We start from the raw sequence: 22,165 nt of genomic DNA, 5'->3' as shown, positions 1-22,165 counted from the left end.
GATATAAAAGCAAATAAAAAATGATCTAAGTAGGTAATAAAAATTCAATTGTAGCTATGGGAAAACTGCTTATTGTAGAGAATATTTGAAAGCAATGAAAAATCACCCAGATATACAATCTTAAAATCAGATACAATTACATAAAGATTATGTCTCATAATAATTTTTCTAACTTTTATTTTTATTCTAACTTTTTACTTTAATTATTCTAACTTTTTACTTTATACATTTTTCATTCTATGTTCTTAAGTCAACATCAGCTTGAGACAAATGGAAAAGAGCAGTAAACTACTAGCAGAAAAAAAAAAAGCTGCTATGTTGTCAAATGTGACTTATTTCTGAAGGCAAGTAAAATGGAAATAGTAACTGCCCTTATACTTAAAACATATTTGTGTGCACTATGAATGGATGTAAAGTTGCTAGGGAACAACATGACCTTAATTTTATAAAACTAAAATGCCTGTAGTTTATGAACCCTTTAAAAAGTGCTTCTAACTTCCAATACAGTTCTGTTTTGACAAGAGCTCTTAATGCTTATTTCACACTTTAATGAGCTCCTGCATTCATTTTTTAATTATTAAAACTTCACATTTCTTAATGTTTTATTAAGATTACAGCATAGTCTGCTGCTGCAGCCTCTGTGGTTAAATCTACTTTGCTACCTCTCTTCCAATGCACAGTATTTGGCAGAATATTAGATGATAATTATTTTTGTATTTTATCACAGAATTCTGTGACTTCTTACTAGAGAACCACAGCATACCATTCAAATTTGCAGGTCCTACTCTCCAAATATCTAAGAACAACAAATAAATTGACATTAATTCTTTGTGCATGACACTTGTTCTTTTAATAATTCATTAGTCATTTTGGAAATAAAGACATTAATATAGAGAAAACACATTAATAACAATAAAATGTCACAAGGACAAAGAATGCATTCAAACTATACACATGAGATTAAAGTTTTAGCCAAAATCCAGACATACCAAGTAACAGATTAAATTATAAGGAAAAAAAACAAAAAACCACCCTTAACTCCTTTCACTGAAATAAACACAGAGGAAGAAAAACCTAGAATCTTTACGCTCAATTTAACTTGATGAAGGCCTAAAGCTACTGCAGTACTTGAACCGTAACTGTCAAGTTCTGAGTAGCATCATCATTAAAGGAAGGAAAAGCTGAAGCTGCTTAGATACCCTGCCTATCAACTTCCTTATTCTGCATGCTCACATATTGCTCATCTGCGTTCCTTAGACTTACACAGAAGCTCCAAAGACAACTGCAACTCTTGTGAAATGTACTGTGCCCTGTGTTTTAAGCCCCATTTTCCCAAAAAAGCTCATATTATAATGAACTCCTATTTAGCAATACTATTTAAAAGAGTAACTTATTTGAAATAATTTTTCTTAATCACTGGAAGTTTAAGATATTATATATTGTCTCTAATTCATAAATTACAAAAAATAATTATAATTTAATTATAAATACACATTTATACTTTCAATAGTCTAGATAAAAGCATCCTTACTCTTTCTCTGCATCTCCTTCACTTTCTTCTGCATGATCAAAGCTCCAATTACTTTTAAAACCTCCATCTCTCTTGGACTGTGATCTATCCAAAGCTGAAATGAGAAGAAGTTAAGATAAGTCTTGATTTCAAGCTGAGTTATTAATCAACAGAAACTAGAGTAAACCAGATGCATGTATTTCCCCCCAGTATTTATTTTATTGAAGTGTTTAACTGTTATTTGATCAGTAAGTCCATCAATGAATGCAGTGGTGATCATTATATCCCTAAATAAATAAAAGAATCTGTCAACATCTTATTAGCAGTAAGTTAGCAAGCTATTAAAAATTATGACCTGAGGTTGTGTGTTTTCAACTGTTTTACTGATACCCATAAATTTAAGGGTAGTTTCTCTGATATGAACTGCATGCCACACATAGAAAGGCTCCTAAAATGTATTATTTACATGACTAATAACCAAATATATATTGAATTTTTCCATATAAAAGCAACAATTCCAAATTGTCTGAAGTACAATTTCAACATAATATGCTGGATTTTTAACTCAACATCTGGCACTGACTTAATTCAAGATCTGGCACTTTGAATTAACATACAACACAAATTAAAATTTCAGTGTTAGCATCAACTAAGTAACAACTTTGTCATACTACATGAAATTTCAGATCTCTGTACTACAATATCCACCCTTATGAAGACTTTAATATAATAACATGGCATGGCGTATTCTTAAGTGAAGGTGTTCCAGAGCATGGAGGCAGCACTCATTAAAGCAAGGCACTGCTCCCCCTGGGCCCTAAATGCTGCAATTAAGAGCTGTCTCTCATAAATTCTGTGTGAGACAAACTATACAGTTGCTTTGATTTTGGTTTAATTTAAGTTTTTTTTTTAATTTAAGTGTTTTTTCTTACTACATTTGTCTTTACACTGTTGGAATATACTCAATAGAAAAGAGTAAGAAAATCACAACCAACAATATATGTCTAGGATAAAGTAAAAACAATGCACACAGAAATATTTATTGCATATTCAACTTCTGTTTCCAACCTCTATCTACTGCAGGCTTCCTGAGCCATAGGTAAGTTAAACACATATTTTTCTGTTTAACAGCTTTTTCTACCTTTTTCTTCTCCCTGCTTGCTTTTTAATCAAGACTGCTTTACAGAATCAACACCATCTTGCAGCAGAAAGTACCTCAGCTTAATTATAGGAGCATCTCCTTTAGCTGATTCTGATTCAATCTGCCACTTTTTACTCTTAGTACTCTACTTCTCCAGTCCATGTACTCTGGAAGACAGTAATAAGTAACCCCTCCCTATTCCCTCATGACTGCATAGATTACTGTTGTGTTCTTTCATGGTCTTCCTTTCCCAGGCAGTACAAAGAAAAAAATGAGTCAGCTTAATTTTTCTTCACATGAAACCTGTTTCATGCCTTCAAATCCCTGTTGATGCTTTTCTTTGAACCTCTTCTTGTCTACTGTACCCTTCTGAGATGAGGATACACAACACTATGAGGAATACTTGAGATGCACACATCACACGAATATCTACAGATGCACAGTGTTGTTTCTGTTTTGTTCTTTGTTCCTTTTCTAATAAATCATTACATTTGATTTGCTGTTTTCACTGCCAAGGAGAACTGCATTGATCTTTAGGTAGCAGATAATTCCATCTTTCACTCGTGATTGGTTAAGAAGCACTTCAGAGCCAACTGTTACCTACAAAAATGCCATTTTTTTACTTCTCATTCGCTTAGATAATTTGACATTCACCTACACAGAATTTCATGTATACATTTTCAACCCACATAATTCAAAACCTGACCATTTACAACCTTCTTTAAATAGTTAGGCATTATACTAACCCAAGTATAGTTTAAACATGTACTAACTTTGTCACCTTTTCCTTTTAACTGTGTACCAATGTTAGAGATGCTTGTGCATTTCAGCTGGTTACTCCTATTAACAAAACAAACATTTTTTGCCCTCTCTTTCTATCTCTTCCCAATTGTTTCTTATGAAATCTTCCATTTTATTCAGAGGTAATTCAGACTCTCCCAAAGCCTTTGATAAATGAGTTTACAGACGGAACAATGAAATCAATTCTGGTCTCCATTATAATTTCCATGAATTCAGGTTCCATAGTCACAAAGCTCACTGATGTAAAGTTCCTCAAATACCTCTACTGCTTTTTAAAATGCTGATATCACACTAGCTACCCTCCTTACCTGTAGCAGAAATATGATGCTAACCACAAGCAACACACTGCAGTCATTAGCTCCTTTATCCCCCAGTTCCTCTTACAACACTTGGATTAATGCCATTTGATCATGATGCCTTGTTCACAGTTTGCTCAATGTACTGCAATTTCTTCCACTGATGCTTCATTTTGAGTCGTACACTCTGTCACATTCCTTATTAAGAAACATTCTGGCATGAAGAGCTCTCTAAGTGTTGCCAAAGTGAGTGCAAGCAATTCCACTATTCAGCTATGACCTTACATACTCCAAAGCCATCTTTTTCAACTGAGTTGTCTACTGATCCTCCAGACACTCTTCAAACTTTCCTGCTGAGTTTGAAGAAATACTTACCAATAGTTTTTATGTCTTTTGGGAGTTACTAATCAATTTTTCCCCCACCTCATTTTAATTACAGGCTAAATCCACCAGCTTTTTTATTAATGTCTATTTTCATTACTCAGATAAAAGATCTGATTCAAGAACTATGATGTTTTATTTCAGATATTATCTCTTACTCTGCTGTTTAGCCAGGCATTTAGCATTTGGGGAGCCTTTTGAAATCTACTTAAACAACTAGCATGCATGCTGTAAAGTCTCCTATACCTTTAAATAACTCCCAAGCTGGCTACAAGTATTTTACACTCCAGATGCATATTTTCTTTCTTTTTCAAAAGATTTCTTAGTATTTTCTCTAATTCTTCTTTTAATTAAGCATTTTTGTATTGGACAGTTCATCCAGTGCTACTGATCAGTGCAGCTATCCATGGAAAATGTCTCAGTATCCCAGTTTTGCTCATTCAACTCTACATCAATTTTCACTCTTTCTAGCACTCTTGGTCCTAACAAAAATGTAACTCTAGATTTATACCCTCATGTTAGCCAGTGTTCACCTCAGTTACTCGATCTGAACAGCCACTTGGTATCTAATTCCATACAGGAATTTTTTTTTTTAAAGGGTGTAACAAGTAATCTGTTACTAAGGCTAAGCTGCTGACTCTTTCATACTAAGACTTAAATTTGGAACCCAAATGATGCTATTTTCACTATGTGCACTATTCAAGGTCTTTTTAATCAACAAGGCACATTTGTAACCAGAGGTGAAAATATTGAAAAGAAGCAGGGCTAACCCCAAGATATTATGTCAAGAGAACGTAATCCCTGTACCTCTGCCTAAGACAGGCAGAATACTGGAGGCAGATTTCACTCTCATTTTTCCTCCCACTACTACCTTCCTTTGGTGCTGTTATACCAAGGGAGATACCAGACTAAGTATCTTGGGCTTTCTGAGCCCAAGAAAGTGCCTGGAATTTCATTAGAGAAGTTACACAGGTGTAGCTGACATATTTCACTGTTTTTTTTTAAATATTGTTGTTTTTTAAACAACAGTTTCATGTAATTTCTAATAAGCCAATTAAAAAAAATCCTGAAAAAATAGTGTGTTTTATTAGTACATTTGTGTCATTATTAACCACACCCTAAATCCAGACTTTTAAAAATTCCTGTACAGTTTTTTTGTGTAAAACACAATTATCACATTTTGGATTAGAAAGCAAAATATGCTTGTAGGAAAATGTCAGCAAGCAGATCAACACCTTTAAATTACTGTGTGGGGACACAGTTTGTAAACTCCTTCAGCAGGAGTTACTGTCATTCAACAGTGTTGCTAAACAATTCCTAAATGGAAGGAAAAAAACTTCATAGTGAATACCCATGAAAAAGGAACAAAATTTTGCAGTTGCAAAAGGGAAAAAAAAAAATAATCTGTTAAAATTCTGCCTAAAACACTAAATGAGAAGTGACATATCCAGTAATTAGTAAAGTGTTAGTGTCCAGCAAAAGACATCACCTTGGAAGTTTTTTTCATATCTTGTACCTCATGCTCTAAGGCAAATCATTCCACACCAATCTATACTACAACTCACTAGAAAAACATCCCTATTGCTTTATTGTTTTGTATGTGATGCTGTACTGGGTTTGTGTGGCAAGATTTTGGTAGCAGTGGGGAGCTGCAGAGGATTAGAGGGCCTCACCTCTGTGCCTGGAAAAACCACAGAGCAGATCCTCCTGAACAGGTCAAGGCACATAAAAGGCAACAAGGTGACCCAAGGAAGTCAGCACAGCTTAACTAAAGGCAAATCATGCCTGACCAATCTGGTGGCCTTGTATGATGGAATGACATCAATGGTTGACAAGGAAAGACTGACAGATGCCATCTACCTACACTTCTGTAAGGCCTTTAATGTGGTTCCACATGATGCCCTTATCTCCAAATTGGAAAGCCATGGATGGACTATTTAGTGGGCAAGGAAATGGCTGGATGGATGCAGACAGCAAACTACAGCCAGTGTCCAGGTGGCAACTGGTGACAAGTGTCTCAAGTCACTCCTGACTCTTGGGATGGTGAGATCAAGTGCAGCCTCAGCAAATTGGCAGATGACACCAAGCTGAGTGGTGCAGCTGAAACAGTGGAAGGACATGATGCCATCCAGGGGGACCTGGACAAACACAAGAAGTGGGCTTTCCCTTGAAATTCAACAAGCCCAAGAGCAAGGTGCTGTACCTGAGTTGGGGCAATCCCAGACATGAGTACAGATTGGGAGAAGTCACTGAGAGAAGCCCTCTGGAGAACACTTGGGTGTTCTCATGGATGTAAAGCTGGATATGAACCAACACTGCTCCCTGGTAGCCCAGAAGGCCAACCGTATCCTGGGCTGCACAAAAAGCTGAGTGGCCAGCAAGTTGAGGGAGATGACTCTGCCATCATAAGACCCCACCTGGAGTGCTGCATCCTGCTCCGAGGTCCTCAATTTAAGAAAGACGTGGATCTGTTAGAGTGGGTCCAGACGAGGAACACAAAGATGATCAGAGGGTGAGAGCACCTCTTCCAAAAAGACAGGCTGTGATTGTTCAGCATGGAGAAGAGAAGGCTTTGAAAAGACCTTACTGCAGTCTTGCATTACCTTAAGTGTCTTATAAAAAGGAGAGGGATTTTTATATGGACAGACAGTGACAGGACAAGGTGCAATGGCTTTAAACTGAAAGAGGGCAGGTTGGATTAGATGTATTACAAAGAAATACTTCGCTGGGAGGGTGGTGAGACACTGGAACAGGTTGCCCAGAGAGGCTGGGAGCATGCCCCACCCCTGAAAGTGTTCAAGGCCAGGCTGGATGGGGCCCTGAGCAACCTGATCTAGTCAATGGTATCCCTGTCCACAGAAAGGGTACTGGAACTAGATGCTCTTTAAGATCACTTTCACACCTAACTGTTGTATGATTTTCTAAGATCAACTCCCTAAATAAGCCAGACGCATTGACTGTCCATACAAAGACCAACTTTTCTAGGAAAGTAACCTTTTCATATATATCACTGGTTTGCCAGAATAACTCCCTACCACCCACCAGAATACAATAGTAGAGACTTCATGGTTTCTATTACAGACATAGAAACTTTTGTAAGTCTTTCGTCTACTGAAATTTCATCTATTTCTGTGTGTACAAGAACCATCCTAAACACACTATCGAGATCAAACAAAGGTTAGGTTGAGGACCCAGGTGCTTTTTAAGGAATACCTGAAGTTTATATTCTTTTTCCCCAGTTGCTGGTAAAGAAACTGCAAATCTCATCTTACAAATACTTACACCATCACAACTGCAACCAACTTATCAGATACTGCAGTGCTCACACAGAAAATGTAAATTAATTTAAATGTACTCAGATTCATTGCCTTCAGACTCATATTGAAATAAATGAAAAAGAATGCTTCTAAGCTTTCTAATCTGTTGCTCATTTAGAGTCATCAGATATATTGTGAAGAGGGTATAAGTACTCACAAAACTCTTGACACAGAAATATTTTTCACTTTACTTTCTCCATTGCTTCATTATTCTTCCAGACAGGCTTCTATGCAAAACAGCTTTTCTCTTCCATCTTTGATAATATCAGCTCTACTCTGGCAACTGTGTAACCACAGTAAGGTTGTATTTTCACAGTCTGAAGCAGCACATGAAGAGTTTTACAGGCCCTTCACTCTTCCTAAGAGTTGCAGATTCTTGTTCCTGTCCTGTACCCTGCATATGTCAGCACTGACAGAAAAGCTGGGGAAGGAAACTAATTCAGGCAAGACCCCCTTGAGCAGCAGGGGAGGGGACCATATCAGGTCCCTCCTCCTGTTCAACTGTACTAACATAGCGTAGCTGCGACAGCACAGCAGAAGTAAGGTCCATCCAAGAACTGAAACTATCATAAATCCTATGGATACCAAGGAAATTTCCATGGAATTGTAGCCTAATCTACATTTATATGTAACTGATTTAAAGATCTACTGCTTAAAAGATGCTTTAACTTTCCACTCCCTAAATTAGCTGCAGAGACAAAAAAAAACAGTCAAAAGCACCTCCAGTAACAGGCAGTAATCTTAACCTGATAGTAAGTGAGATATTGCATGACGCAGTTTAATAATGAAGTTCTATGATACCAGTGTAATGGATACCAAGCACAGACATTCCTTTGCACGTGAAGCTGGCTAACAAAAACGCCTACACCCTTCCAAGAACTTGATGTCCACAGAAAACAAATGATAAATACAGAGCGTTCATTCCTGGACAAAAGTGCTCATGCTCCTGAAAAAGCATTTATGATAGTTCTGTACTTTAAAGATGGAAATCATCTACATATTCTGGTAAATGACTGCGTTTTTCAGGGTTTGCAAGCACATTGGGCTGCTTACATTGCAGGTTATTGCACTGATGACAAGACTGAAGAATACAGAACTGCCTAAGTTTGATCATTTGCTGAACTGTTTAACATTTTTTAAGTATTAACAAGGAGAGAGGAGGATGAAAGGATAGAGCTTTGATGTTACACATTTTCTCTGTGATGCCTTTGAAAGTTTATCTGGCTAGATACCAGTGATGGACACAATGGACAACTAATGCTTCTTCACCTTTTCTACTTATTCTCTCAACCAAGGTATAGAGGTATCTATCCCACCCAAGGATGCTGCTCTTGTGACAGCATCAGAAAACAATGCAGAAGTACTTCAAGAGGCCTTCTTTGTTTACAACAGCAGCAAAAGGAATGCTATAGAAAATTGTGGGCATTTTATGCTCAATGAGACAAAAACCTAATAATGATAGATGTGAAAAAAAAATATTAAGGAAATGATCCATTTTTTTGTCATCCCAGATTTCACTGCTAAGTTCTGTCTTCTGACTTCACAGTTCCTCACCTCTATCAGCAGTATCTGTGAGAATGCATTATCACCCATTGACAATGAAGACGTGATTAAGGAACACTTAAGCCAGTTGAACCCAAAGACTGGAAAAACATCATTGCCCTTCAAGAAGGGCAGCTAGGGTAATCTGGTGAACTACAGGCTAGTCTGCAAAAGACAGAACTTACTCTTTACTACGTGTGTGCTCAAGAGTGAACCACACTGACCCGAGAGGCAATAGAGACTGGACAAATCCCCAAGCAACCTGCGCTAACTGGGTCTGGCTTGAACAGGATGCTCCAACCCATCTGAACCAGCTAGCTATCAAGTAAAACCAGTGACTACTCACAGGTACAAAGCATCCCCTAAAGCAACTGCACTCCCATCACAAAAACTTCCAGAAAGGAGTACATCAGTCACTTCTTTTCCCTCTCTCAGTAAGTCAGACTACCACTCAAACCTTCCACACAAGTAAAATAAAATTTGAGTAACATCAAAAGCAGGAGCTAACAATAAACCAGGAAAAAAGGAGAAACAAACAAAAAAGTAATTTTTTCATCTCTAGCATTATGAATTCTTTACCTACCTAAGACCTCTACTGCTACACTTGGAGATAAACCAAAAATTCAGAAATTAGGAAGAAAGTTTTGTTGTTTTTAAATTAAGTCTAAGAGAGGTATATTCCTATTTCATAGATAAAAATAGAGGATAAAAGGTGAGGTTAGCCTAAAAACAATTTCTCAACTGCCAATTCACTCTCAAAATATGAAAAAAATATAAAGCTAACAAGCCACTTAGAAGAAGATTACAGCTGAACAAGAATTCCAGAATATAATTTCTGTGGCAAATCAGTATGTTGCATTAAGCACAGATGATCTCAAATTCTGAACACCGGAATAGTTAGAAGATGAGCAAAACACAGCAGGAAACCTTACAGTATATTATGCATGTGATTTGCACACTTTGTTATGCATCATGGGATCCATCTTCATATAAAACCTAAGTTTGTGCAACTGAGAATACAGCAGCACTAAACAAATGGCAGACTATTTTTAGAAAGTGCTGAAAGGCAGTTACATACAGAGTAAGATTAATAACCTAGCCAAACTACCTGGACATTAGGCAACTGACACTTCGAGACGGTTTCTACGTTTGCTGCAGAAATTGGAACATCAGGTTGAAATAAAGCACTGTATCTACATACTAAGAGGAAGAAGAAAAAAAGAATTTGTACTATTTAATACTTCTGGTTTTATCCTGTAAAGTGTCATAGATGATGTCAGATAGATACTATCCCCTTTATAAAAACATACAGAAATTAGAAGTCCAGAAAGGTTCCACAATCTCTCCAAGAACCTAACTTGCATATGCAGGACAGAAGAATCACAGAATGGTTTCAGTTGGAAAGGACCTTAAAAATCATCTATTTCCAGCCCTGCCGCCATGAGTCAGGGGGGAGACATTCAACTAGACCAGGTCGCTCAGATCCCCATCCAGCCTGTCCTTGAACATTTCCACAAGAAATGTTTCTTCCATAAGAAGAAACTCTAAATGTAATTGAAGTACGAAGAAAGAACAAGACTTCCATGTTGTCCATTGTTCAAAATTTACAAGAAATGGACAGCAAATAAAGCATAGAAAAATTCTCAACAACCTCAATTAAAAAACTCAAAAATTTGGTCACATGAAAAAAGCACATTTCAGAAAAAAAAATTGAGGAGGGAAAGGATGATGAAAGAGTTGGTTAAACTATGTGGCAAGAAAAATATTTGCATGTCCCTTTCTCTAAAGGCTAAATACCTGGAGTTTTCTCCAATTCTTAGAGACACTGGCAAACTTTCATATCCATACAAGGCAGCAGTCAGCTGAGCTGGATTTCTAATATGGCTGAAAAGGAATAGGCTACCTCCACCAACACTCCTCCTCACCTCCAGGATTAGTTTTCTGTCAATTCACTTCCTCCAGCCAACTTGCCATGAAGCCAGTGTTCAGCCACTGAGGTGCCAGTGTTGACTGCAGCACAGCTGGAGCACACTGTCTCTGGGAGGGGCAGCAGCTCTGTCCTGCTGAGCAGCACCCGGCAGTGGGCCTGGCTGTGCTCTCAACTGCAGGCACAAATTCCTTGCGTGGCCATACACCATGGCCCCACACACAGGGTCTTGCTATGACTCTGCAAATCCATGTACAATTAAGATCTATGCACATTATGTTTCTTAAAAAAAAATCAGAGAAATTCAACACAAATACAGGCAACAGCATTCTGCTCAGACTAGATACATTATGTACTTTAACTCCCTTTACAATTAGCAATCATCAGTGCAGCAAGGAGTGAAGCAATGCAACTAGACTACTGCATTAAGGTGACAGAAATCTTTGTAATGGAAGTACCAAACTTCTCCAGACCTAACAGCAATGAATTTAAGAAGCACTGACGACTGATAACTCTGTCACAGTATACCAACAACCACTAAACAGGCTTTATTTTTTAAAAAGCTAAAACTTACTTTAACACCCCATGAAAAACAAACATTTTCTCAGTAACTACTCATAAAAGCAACAAAAATGAAGATCCGCTATCAACTAATTTTTAACAAAATAACACATACCAGCTTGCTAATTGAACCTAGTTATAAAACTACTTTTCAAGAAACAGCACTCCAAAGACAGCTAAAGCAAAACACCAAACTCGACAAGTGACCATCCTGCAACCAGAGTTTCAGCCACTTCTATACAAACGTGAAACTCCTTTTTACCTTGATCTGCAAGTTCTTTCTGTCACAGGGGACAGAGTCTTTCTTCCACCAAATGAGCAGTGCCTTTTCCATCATAGGCTTTGCTACATGACAAAGAACTTTTTACTTTATCAAGTAAAAAGTTTTCTGTAACATACTTGCCTTACGGCAGAGCTCTAAAATCTCCACTGAAGTTTTACTGTCCCAGGGCCAGGTATATTGCAATCACCAGGACCTGGGCCACCATAATCCCAAAGTTCACTTTTGAAAGTTCATTTCCAATTGTAAAGGATCCTTAATTTGTCTCTTAAGCAGTAAGCCTTGGTAGAAATAAAATTACAACAAACTCTAGTAAATGTTTCTAGAAGTGAGCCTCAGAAATTACAAAGGCAATTGTAAATATGAAACCTAACATCTGCATAGTTCAAATTCTCATCTAATGGACTCTTGAATAATCTTTCTGTTAGACTGTTGTATTAAATTCTGTCATCAGCAGGATACTCATATTTTGCTAAATGAGCCATAAAAATTGTACATGTCAAACAAATACAACATTATATCCTATGACATTAATAAAAATACATCACTAGAATGAATTTTAGTACAAATGAAACAATTGTATGACATTGAATAAAAACATACTCATAAAATAAATATTTTGCAGCTGTTTCTTACAGATATAAATTTGTAAGATTACATATTATTAATCATGTCATACAGTAATATGTTTTACCTCTCCAGCAGAGTATTATTGGTATTTTTCATTCCTAAAACATTGTTGTGGCAAGTCTTAAATAAAAATAAACAAAACCCCAAAATCTCACAGAGATATGAACTGAGAGACTTTGCTCCAGCTCATATGATCTTAAAACAAACAAACAAAAAGCCAGGAGTTTTGAATTATCACTGCTCTTTTCCATAATACTCAAGATTAACTCAAAGAAAGATACTGCAAAATCTTTCACTCCAAATTCTTCTTTCATAGGAATTACTGGGACACCCATGCAGAAACGTTTCCTTGCCTCTTACAGGGCTTACATCCTTTGTCTGTTAACAAAAACTTTTTAAAGGCCTACTGACCAACCTGGGAAGAAATAACCACAGCCTGTTCATTTATTCCCTCCAGTCTCCAGCCTTCACTATAACCTTGTTCTTCACAGAAAATAACCTGCTATTTAAAATAATTTGGTCTCCTTGGGCAGAATAAAGCTGCTCTTACACTAAAATACCTATTACAAAGTTTAAGCTATGTATTACACCTTAGCCTGACTTAACAGATCACCAGGCAGAGATGGAACAGGAAACGTCCTATTCTTCTCTCACACATAAAAGAGAGGCTGTATGCTCTCCCCCATCCCAGCCATTGTCCTGCATCTACTAGTTAACCTTCAATGAGAAGTTTGGCAAAGTGCCAACCTGGCAAGACAGAACAGAGCAAATTCAATCTCTCTGGCAAGAAAGTGTTAAGTCTCCAGGGTGGTGGAAAGTACATGTAGCTCTGTTTCCAAATTGCAGTCACACCCACTAATGTGACACTCAGACACCGATTCTGACTTAATTACATCTTAAGGTCATCTTAACCTGAAAGTATTAGGTATTAGGCGTGCTAGGCTGCTGAACATGGAAACAGGAAGTTAGGAACAAATGCTGTTAAAAATTAAATGTGAAAATAAAGCTGCCAACAAATTTAATTCTATATAATAAGAAAAATAATATTCTACTGATGTTTTAATTTTTCTTCATAGAAAGTAAGCACAGCCCATTAAGACGGATTTCAACCTATGTAAAACTATCACTACCTTAAAAAACCTCCAAACTGAAACCATGTGAGTGCCAAAATATGGGCCAAAAGAAAGGAGCTTAACACATATGCTCCCCTTACCCCCAGTGCAAGTGCCTTTTAGAAAAGCCAAGTTAAGAGAATTACATTTGTCCTTTTTCCCCAAACCCAGATTTGTTCCCAGTATCTCTACAATAGCCTCCACCACAACACCTCCATCTTTGTTTGCTTTCTCAGTCTCCTGCAGCTGAGAAAGCTATCCTGCACACTTTTCCAATCCTTTCTTTGCAACACGCAGAGATGAAGGTATATGCTGTCCTGTGCCCCAAGCCCTCTCGCTGTCCTGACCCTGACTGCTCAGCCACTGAAGGAACACCAGTGAGCAGCAAACTGAACCATGCTCAGGCAACACTGAAACCTTTGCTTCAGGGACACTAATTTTGACTTCCCTGCCTAATGGAGTGAGCAAATTTCACAGATTTTACTACCAAATCCAAAAGCCAGAAAACAGTGGATGAGACATGCCAAACAAGGCAGTTACACCAGAAGCTTCTATGTCCCACTTTGAGAAAACTTACAGAACAGCAGTTACTTTGAAAAAACTACCAAATACTAAATGCCTCCACAATGAAAACCAGAAAATTGTGCAGATCCTTTACACTTCAGAAAGTTCAGGACAAGCCTGGGCTCCTAGAATCCTGTCTGAAAATTAAGGAGGTAATGATGTGGAAGAGGACTGAGACACAGACTTTTACCTTAGAATGTGCTCCCAAGCCTATTGCAACATATGTTAGAGAGCAGTAATAGATAAATTAGGTTCATTTTTAGTATCTTTCTACATACTTTAAGAAGCGCCCTGTCTTTCCTAATATTTCATGCCACCTATCAGCCAAGTTAGTCTGGCATATATATATAAAAAAAAAGACAGTAAGAAATGTTTTCAATTTGACTTTGTTGAGAAATAGTTCTCAACAAGCGAGTTTCATTCATGGAAAACAACCTGTTACTCAAGTCAGAAGGTTTCCTATTCTCAAAACCACTGGACAGGACAGCTGAACATTCTTCAAGTCTAAGAAGATACATGTGCAGGGCTGGAAAAAAAAAATCTGAATGGGTCAAAGGACTGGGATATATAAACAAGCTATGAAAGTCACAAACTTCACACTTTATCACTAAAAAAAACCAAAAACAACCACTCTCAAGAAAACGAAGCTGTCTGGACATTGAGGGAACAGATGTAAACAGGGAAGTATTCAACAGGATAAAGCAGGAGTTCATATAGACACAGAAGATCAATGATAGCTGAAACAACTCTTTCCCACATTTTCAAGCTAATCACAATCTCCATTAGATCACAAACAAAGCACCAGAGACTTATTAGTAACAATTAAAACAATTAATAATTAAATTTCACTGTTAAGAGAAAAATAAAGAGAAGAGTCTTGCAGGTAGAAAAGTCTGGCATGTAATTTCAAGTGTTCTACCTGAATATAAATGCCACCCTACCCTCCTAATTTGTATTATTCCAGTCAGAGATTTCTCAGTATGATTAAAAACAGAAACAAAAAAAGAGAGGAGGGGCTTACCACCACTTCAAAAAGTAGGTCTGTAACTCTACACTAATGCACAAAAGCTGCATGTTTCTGTACCACCCCAGACTCCCAGCTACCTTTAAGAAAACATATAAGTCTACAACTGTTGCTTTGGTGAAGACAACTCTCTACATGTGAACTGAAGGAAGAACAAAGCAGTCTTCTGGAGTCCTTTGGCAGACAACTGTGAAGTTTATACTACTGCTGCTAACAGGTAGACCACATAGTTTTGTTTACTGTTATTACAAAATCTGTAGCCAAGAAATTGGAAAGTTGAGCAAATTCCTGCCATGGCTGCACTGAAATATCTCAACAGCTCTGAAGCTAGGGACTGGCAACATTCCTTAGAAAGGAGGTCCTCAAAAAGAAAATTCATTAATGGTTCTCCGCATCATTACTGTAACCACCAGGAGACTGAAATAAATAATAGGAAAGAATAATACATTTCACCATTCTTCTGGAAAATATTTTGAAGCTTACCTACTATCTACTGCATAAACATCAGTAAACTTTAAATTTCATGTTGGAAAAGAGAAATTACAATTTCCTTGCAATTCAGTAATAGTGAAGGAGGCAGAAAACAAGAGTTCCTGCAATTCTTCTCTAAGGTAATGATCAACAGTACTCTCCATTCCCACAGGTTTAACATGCCTCCTTCCTTAAGTCCAAATGAGTTTGCCTACCATTCTTTATATTTTCGATGTGACTATCAATTTAAAAACACAGGAACTACTGCAGACACAAAATTCTAATCACTAAACTTCTCCTCCTCCACATCAGGAAAGAATTCCCATGTAAGAGAAATGCTTTGTTAGTCCAAATTTCTGCATGTTCAGCCCATAACTTTGAAACATCACTTTAAAAAAAGCAAATTCAGAACAGTTTTACTAATTTCAATTACATCTAGATTAAATAACAAAAATAGAGTACTTTCCATATTTCTAACAGTCCTGGCACTTCAAGTGAAATAACCATGCAGGCCCTGTATATCCAAGTATATCTGATTAACTATTATCGCTGCTTCAGAATAACAAATGCAGCTTTAAAAAGAGTCCATTATAGTCCTAGGGATCTTTTTCACATTTCCATTAAACAGTCTATATAATACAGCATAAAAAATTATGCACATCAGATACACAGAACTGAACAAAAAACATGAATCACTATGTTCAAGAATGGTATTACCAGAAAGGCAACAAATCAATCATTCAAGGAACACCCTTCCAGAAATGTGGAGTTGCGTTATTTGTATGTTTTATTATCCCTGTATTATGTATTGGTTTATTCCTTTGTACCCCCATGTACAACTTGGTTTGTCCCCAGTTTTCCCGCCTTGTCCTCCCTTCCTGCCTCTCCAGTGGCTGTCCATCACCCTGGAAGAGGCGCAGCCTTTCCCTTTACCCCTCCCGGGTGCCTTGTCTATCACTCGGTGCCCCTTCCCATCCATCCAGAAGCTTCTACTCAGGGCACTGGGTGATTGGGCGAGGACCTGGGGCTCCCCCCATATCCTTCCCCCATTGGACCCCACCATATCCCCCCATCCCGGAGCCACCCCCTATCCCTATCCCCATTAGTCGTCAGTTACCCCTCCCTCACAGTTTATAAGCTGGTGTCAGAACCCTGTCTGGGTTCCTGTTGGCTGGCACCGTTCTGGAATATTTAGCCCCGTTGGGCTACAATAAACTTGGACTTAGCCCCCAGCAGGATCCGCTCTTCATTTACCACCGCGAGGCTTGCTAGCGCTGCCCGGAACCCACAAAGGCACTCTCCAAACCCCAGCTGGGAGCGGCGGAGGGTGCCTCCATCGCCCGCCCTCGCCCCAGAGAAGAGCTAGCCGGGGCTGAGAACAGGGATCTGGGGCGGGAGCGCAGCACAGAAAGACCATTTTGTTTTTACTGGAGAATAGAATAATAAAAAATGTTAAGAGGAAGCACTTTAATAGTAGAATGACAGACATATTTCTTCACAGTAACATCTGTTACACTAAATGAAAGAAAAGCAGTATCTCACCGGACACGTGGAATCAAAACCAAAATTCTGAACAACTGTCATACTGAAAAGTAATTTATTTCACTTAACTGTACATTTATCTTAAATCTGATTGTCAACATAAACAGGACAGCACCAGAAATGTCTGTCTACATGTATGCATACACACACACAAAGGTATATATTTAACCAGCACAGTGACCATTAGAGTGAGTTTAACTGGTGATACAGCTAACATCCATTTTGCCCAGACTTCTTCTATAATGCACATTTAAGGCAGGGATGAGGAGTCCTACCCCTCCCCTTTACCAGTCTTTGAGAAAACACCTCTGAAAACATTAAGTAAACAATTTTAGTTGTTGCTTATACAGCCTTCAAAGGACTCCATTAAATATACACACTCAGACAAGTTATAGATACAGCTCTAGGCTCATGTATTAATAACCATCATCTGGCAAGAGAGGTTGCTGTATCTCCTACATTGCACACTTCAACCCCCTTTTTTGTCCCCACTATACTTGTTTCACAAATCTGGCACTCTCCTGCTTGTCTGGCCTTAGGGTAATGGTGCTTCTAACATCATTAGGTTGATCTAATATGCTACCTTTCCAGACTGCAGATTGCAAAAAACTCCTGTATATATACATATTTATAGATATTCTATGACTGTACTTTTTCTATAAATATCTCTAATAAGTACCTATCAAATAACATCTGAAAGCCTTTTCCCTTTGCTTCAAATCAGTACCGATTTTACCAGCTCTTACTAAATCTGCCCAAGTATAACTGTCCCATTTGGACTTGGGCCACCCCCATTAATTTTTGTCACCACTATCTACACTAGATTTTCTTCACATGTGACTGCACTCTTAGGATTTCTATCACATCATCAGTCCTAAAATGAATGTGTCCCCAAATAATGGGGAAACATAAAACCAGCTGATAACTCAGTTCATCCATCATGGAACACTGAAGCTCCAAATGGAGATGCTATCCAATTGTGTTGTTCCTGCTGTTGGAAAGAGAATTCACAACCAAAAGAAGTGTGGATATTGCATATGAAATGCTTATTCTCTCAGCCACTTGACCAGCCAGGAAGTACTCAAGGTGCACACAGAAGACAGTAACTAGTCATCACCTTGACACTTTTAGCATTATGCACAAACTTCACCATAGTCTTTGGAGACTCCAGGGAAAATATGGAGTGTCAGCATTTCACCACCAAATCCTTTAAAGGTATAAGGGAGGCAACATGACAGCTGTTATTAACCAGAGTTTCTGAACATCAAAATTCCAGATTAATTATTCAAAACAACAAGCAGTATTTTGTCCACACAGTACGTCTATTCCAGAATATCTTCTAATAAAAAGCCAATATATAACACCCTGCAGCAAGAGAAAATCTGCAAGAGGTTATGTTCTGTGCAATACAGGTACTGTAAACTCCCCATGCTAAATTAATTCCTGACTTGGAAAACTCTGCTTAGGAGGACTATTTAATTCCATTAATTTTTCTTTGTTATCATCATAGTAATTTGGCAGAATTTACCAGACTACTGGTCTTTGCCATCAGGACATGTGCTTAGAGCAATTCTGCAAGACTACAGTAGTAAATTTTCTGATGTATCAAAGAAACAGTAAAGACTCAAGTTTAAAAATATCCCAATTTCAGGAGACTTCTTGCATTATAATTAAAAGCTTTATAGTGACAAACAAAAAAGCCCTCAAGACATCAAAACCGTATAACATAAAAAGAAAAAAAAAAAAAACAAAAAACAACAGCTTTACAAACGCAAAAGGTTTCTTTCAAATGCAGGTAATAAGGTTCATTATCCCCTTCGTATTTATCATAATTATAAGCATTACCCCCCTCACAAAATCAAACTCAGTCCCAAACCTTTACAGGAGCCTTTCAGGAGCAGGCGAAGACTCATTTTATGGTGGGGCCAAAGCCTACGGGCTAGGCCGGGGCCTGGGAGCGGACCGAGGGCAGGGCACCGGCCTCCCCTCTCACCCAGCGCTAACCCTGCCCGCCGCCCCAGCCCGCCGCCCGCCGCACCGAGCCGGGCTGCTCTCGGCGCTGCCCGACAAAGGAAAGCAACACCGCACTCCCAACGTCTCGGAACAGTAAAAGAAAGAAAGAGGGAATAAAGAAAAATGAACCAAATCGCCCTCACTAAGCCCTCCCTCAGAAGCAGGTCTCCTTTAACCAGACCCAACCACGCCAGCCACCCTTCCCCCACCGCGAAGCCACCTCTCATTGTCGTCGCACCCAAAAGGGACCCATAACCCCCACCCCACACGAACTCACACGCCCGCCTCCCCCATTCCCCAGTCTGTGCCGTGCCCCTTTACTGGTCGCCAGAAGGGAAACGCGGCTCGCGGGCCACATTTCCCTCCTCGCAGCCGTGCACGCACCTTCCAGAAACAAGCTGTCTCTGCAGCCGCCGCCGCCGCCGCCACCGGCCATCTTCCCGCTGCCGCGCAGCGCTCCCTCACTCCATCGCCCAGCGCGGCGGCGGGGCCCGGCCCTTCCCCCGGCCTGCCCGCCCCCACTGCGGAAGGCTGGGTGGCTGACCCGCAACGGCGGCACTACCGCCGAGGCCCGGCCCTCTGCCGCTGCCGGGCCGCGCTGCCTTCCGGCCCCCGCGCGGGAGGAAGCGGCGGCGGCACGCCCGCTCCTCCCTCCGCCGCGAGCCGCAGCCGGCCCGTCGGTGCCCGTCGGGGCGGGCCGGGCCGGGACTCCGCCGCACGCGGCCCCGCGAGCGCGGGAGAGCGCGGCGGGAGCGCGCGGCGGCCGCGCCTCGGCGAGCGGCGCTGCCCGGCCCGGCCGCGGCCCGCCCGCCCCGCGAGCCGCCGGCCCCGGGACGATAAAATGGCCGCGCCGCGCCCCGCAGTACCTCGGGCTCTGCCGCTCTCTCCTCCATCAGCCTGGAGGCAGCAGCTTTGGGAGGAGCGGAGGTGGCTCGGCTAAAATGAATGAAGTTAGAGGAGTGCGGGAGCGCATGGCGGAGCGCTGGGGCCCGCCGGCCTCTCACCTCGCTCACGCTCGGGGTAAAAGGTCTTCGCAAGATTCAAAGATTCCTTTTAGTCTTAAAATCTTCTGTGGCCTGATCATTTTCAAATCCAAAAGTTGGATTTTGCAAAATGCACAGCGTTGCCACGCCAGCTAAAGTGAAATTGCAAGTCATGGCCCCGGGTACATTTGACTTTTTTAGCATGTGTGATTTTACGTTTTAAAAAACTTTCTCGTGAAGCTGAAATACAAAAAAAAAAAAAAAAAATTCATCCTTTAAAAACTAAAGGATTCTTTATTGCACTCTATATCTAGGCAAATCCAGATACTCCTTTATTCGACAGGTTTTTCAATCTGGGATTCTATTGATTTGCTTCCCCCTCTCCCCCCTCAAATTTTACTGCAGATTTGGGGATTCTAATGTCTAAGTTACCTGATTCCCAACATTTCTAATCCCTGAAAAATGAGCTTCCAAAAATGCTTGAACTGAAAACTTGTTTGTAGACTGAAATCCTAAATTAGGTAAATTAAAGCACCTAATCCACATGAAGATTAAAGGCTAGAAAGAGGAAAATTGTTGTTTTCATTTAACTCTTCTAAATTTGGTATTTTTGTTCCTGAATGCACCTGGCGTGTTTAAAATACTTCTGAGATCATTCAGTTTTTACACAATCGAGCAGCAAAAAGCGGTCTGGAAGACAACAGGAAATGTCAGACTGCTCCCCAGGTGCTACATCACACCAGCAGAGCTAGCAAGTACTTAGAAAGAATCCCAAAAGCTGCAACACTGCTGGCAAATCTACAAATCTCAGTCTTGAGAATCTCCTTAGGAAAAAAAAGGCTTCCTGAAAGAGAGATCACAAACTATCCTTGTTTCATTAGTAATGAGATTAACAGGAAACAATTAGGAGAAATTGGTCCCAGCTAATTACAGGGAAACCAGAAAATCACCTGTTCAATGGAAACCTAATATTAAAAAAATTTAGAATCTAATTTTCAAAAATATCTTGTATCTCAGAGGGGCACTGTCCAGCTAGAGGATTTGCTGCTGAGGTTACGGAATTAATCCAAAAAAAACAAGTTCTTACTGACAGTTGAGACTAGCCTGATCCAGGTCTACACAATTCTACACAATTTTTTAAAAACTAAGGATTTAGAGTTAGGAATTATTTGAATAAATGTTTAATGCACAGTAGTGGATTCATTGATCAAGGTGTCAAATACGCTTCAGAGTTTTAGTGAACTGAGATGCAGTATAAATTAAAATACCTTTATAAAGTAGAAAGGATAAGGGAATAAGCTATCACTGTTAATCTAGATGCATGGTCATTTTGGACTTTTTGATTGATAATTTAACATATACTTTTTTATGGAAAAGACCTGCCCAGAGTGATAATCTCATTGCACTGTTCTTTTTTCCTTTATTTTGAAGCTCTTTAAGGATGCAAGAGGATAGACTATAGTCAAAACTTAGAAATTAAACTTTTATTAGTAGTCTATTCTCAGCCTTAGAGTGGTTTGTTTATTCATTTGAGAAGTATTTGTGCCGGAATGCAATACTGAGAGCACTCAAGTTTTCCAAAATATTTTCAGATCCTCTTAACTTTGCCTGGAACCAGAAGATTTTCTTAATGTAACAGAATGAACAATGCGGAGGAGAAAGTGTTCTCCTTCATGCTGAAGGAAATCTTGCAGAATTTACTGAGTTTTCTTTCCCTCTGAAGGAAGAATTCAATTGTGTTTGCAGAATATGAGCCCAGGGATGACATGCATCAGGTCACTGCATCCTGGCCTTTAGCATACCCTAAAAGTTACCCAGTCCCACTGTGGGTATTTAACTGTCACAGGAGAGTGTAAGATCCAGAATTTACAAACACTTGCCTGTGCACAGCTCTGTTGGTACAACTCTGTGTAGGGTGGAAAGCTGATTACTGCATTAAGAAGTGATGAAAAATTTTGTCGCACCTTAGAAATCTATTTTTTCCCTTTCTTCCCACAATGAAAAAGGTATTATTAATGAATGTGTCTTAGATAATTCAGTACTGAAAATTACTTTACAGAAACTGAAAAG

General features: G+C 39.3%; 1 protein-coding gene across 14 annotated transcripts in view; it reads right to left on the bottom strand.

Moving 5' to 3' along the window:
- The window catches only part of SENP6 (SUMO specific peptidase 6), a 72,656-nt gene extending 52,532 nt beyond the window's left edge, over positions 1-20,124 (bottom strand). For 4 of the 14 annotated variants that reach the window (XM_021553641.3, XM_021553649.3, XM_085576418.1 and 1 more), the window contains exons 1-2: positions 19,497-19,617; positions 1,532-1,625 (exon numbers count right to left, since the gene is read on the bottom strand). In XM_021553641.3, coding sequence (XP_021409316.3) covers positions 1,532-1,625; positions 19,497-19,548 — 146 coding nt within the window. In that variant the 5' untranslated portion in view covers positions 19,549-19,617. Of the gene's footprint in view, positions 1-1,531; positions 1,626-18,975; positions 19,618-19,978 lie in introns of those variants that run through there. The other 10 variants (XM_085576414.1, XM_085576415.1, XM_085576416.1 and 7 more) reach the window with 4 other exon arrangements.
- Positions 20,125-22,165: the final 2,041 nt, after the last annotated feature.

This window comes from Lonchura striata, chromosome 3 (genome assembly GCF_050655825.1).
Source record: "Lonchura striata isolate lonStrDom1 chromosome 3, ASM5065582v1, whole genome shotgun sequence".
NCBI lineage: Eukaryota > Metazoa > Chordata > Aves > Passeriformes > Estrildidae > Lonchura > Lonchura striata.
The sequence above is the reverse complement of the archived record's forward strand: the minus strand, read 5'-3'. Positions and strand labels throughout refer to the sequence as shown.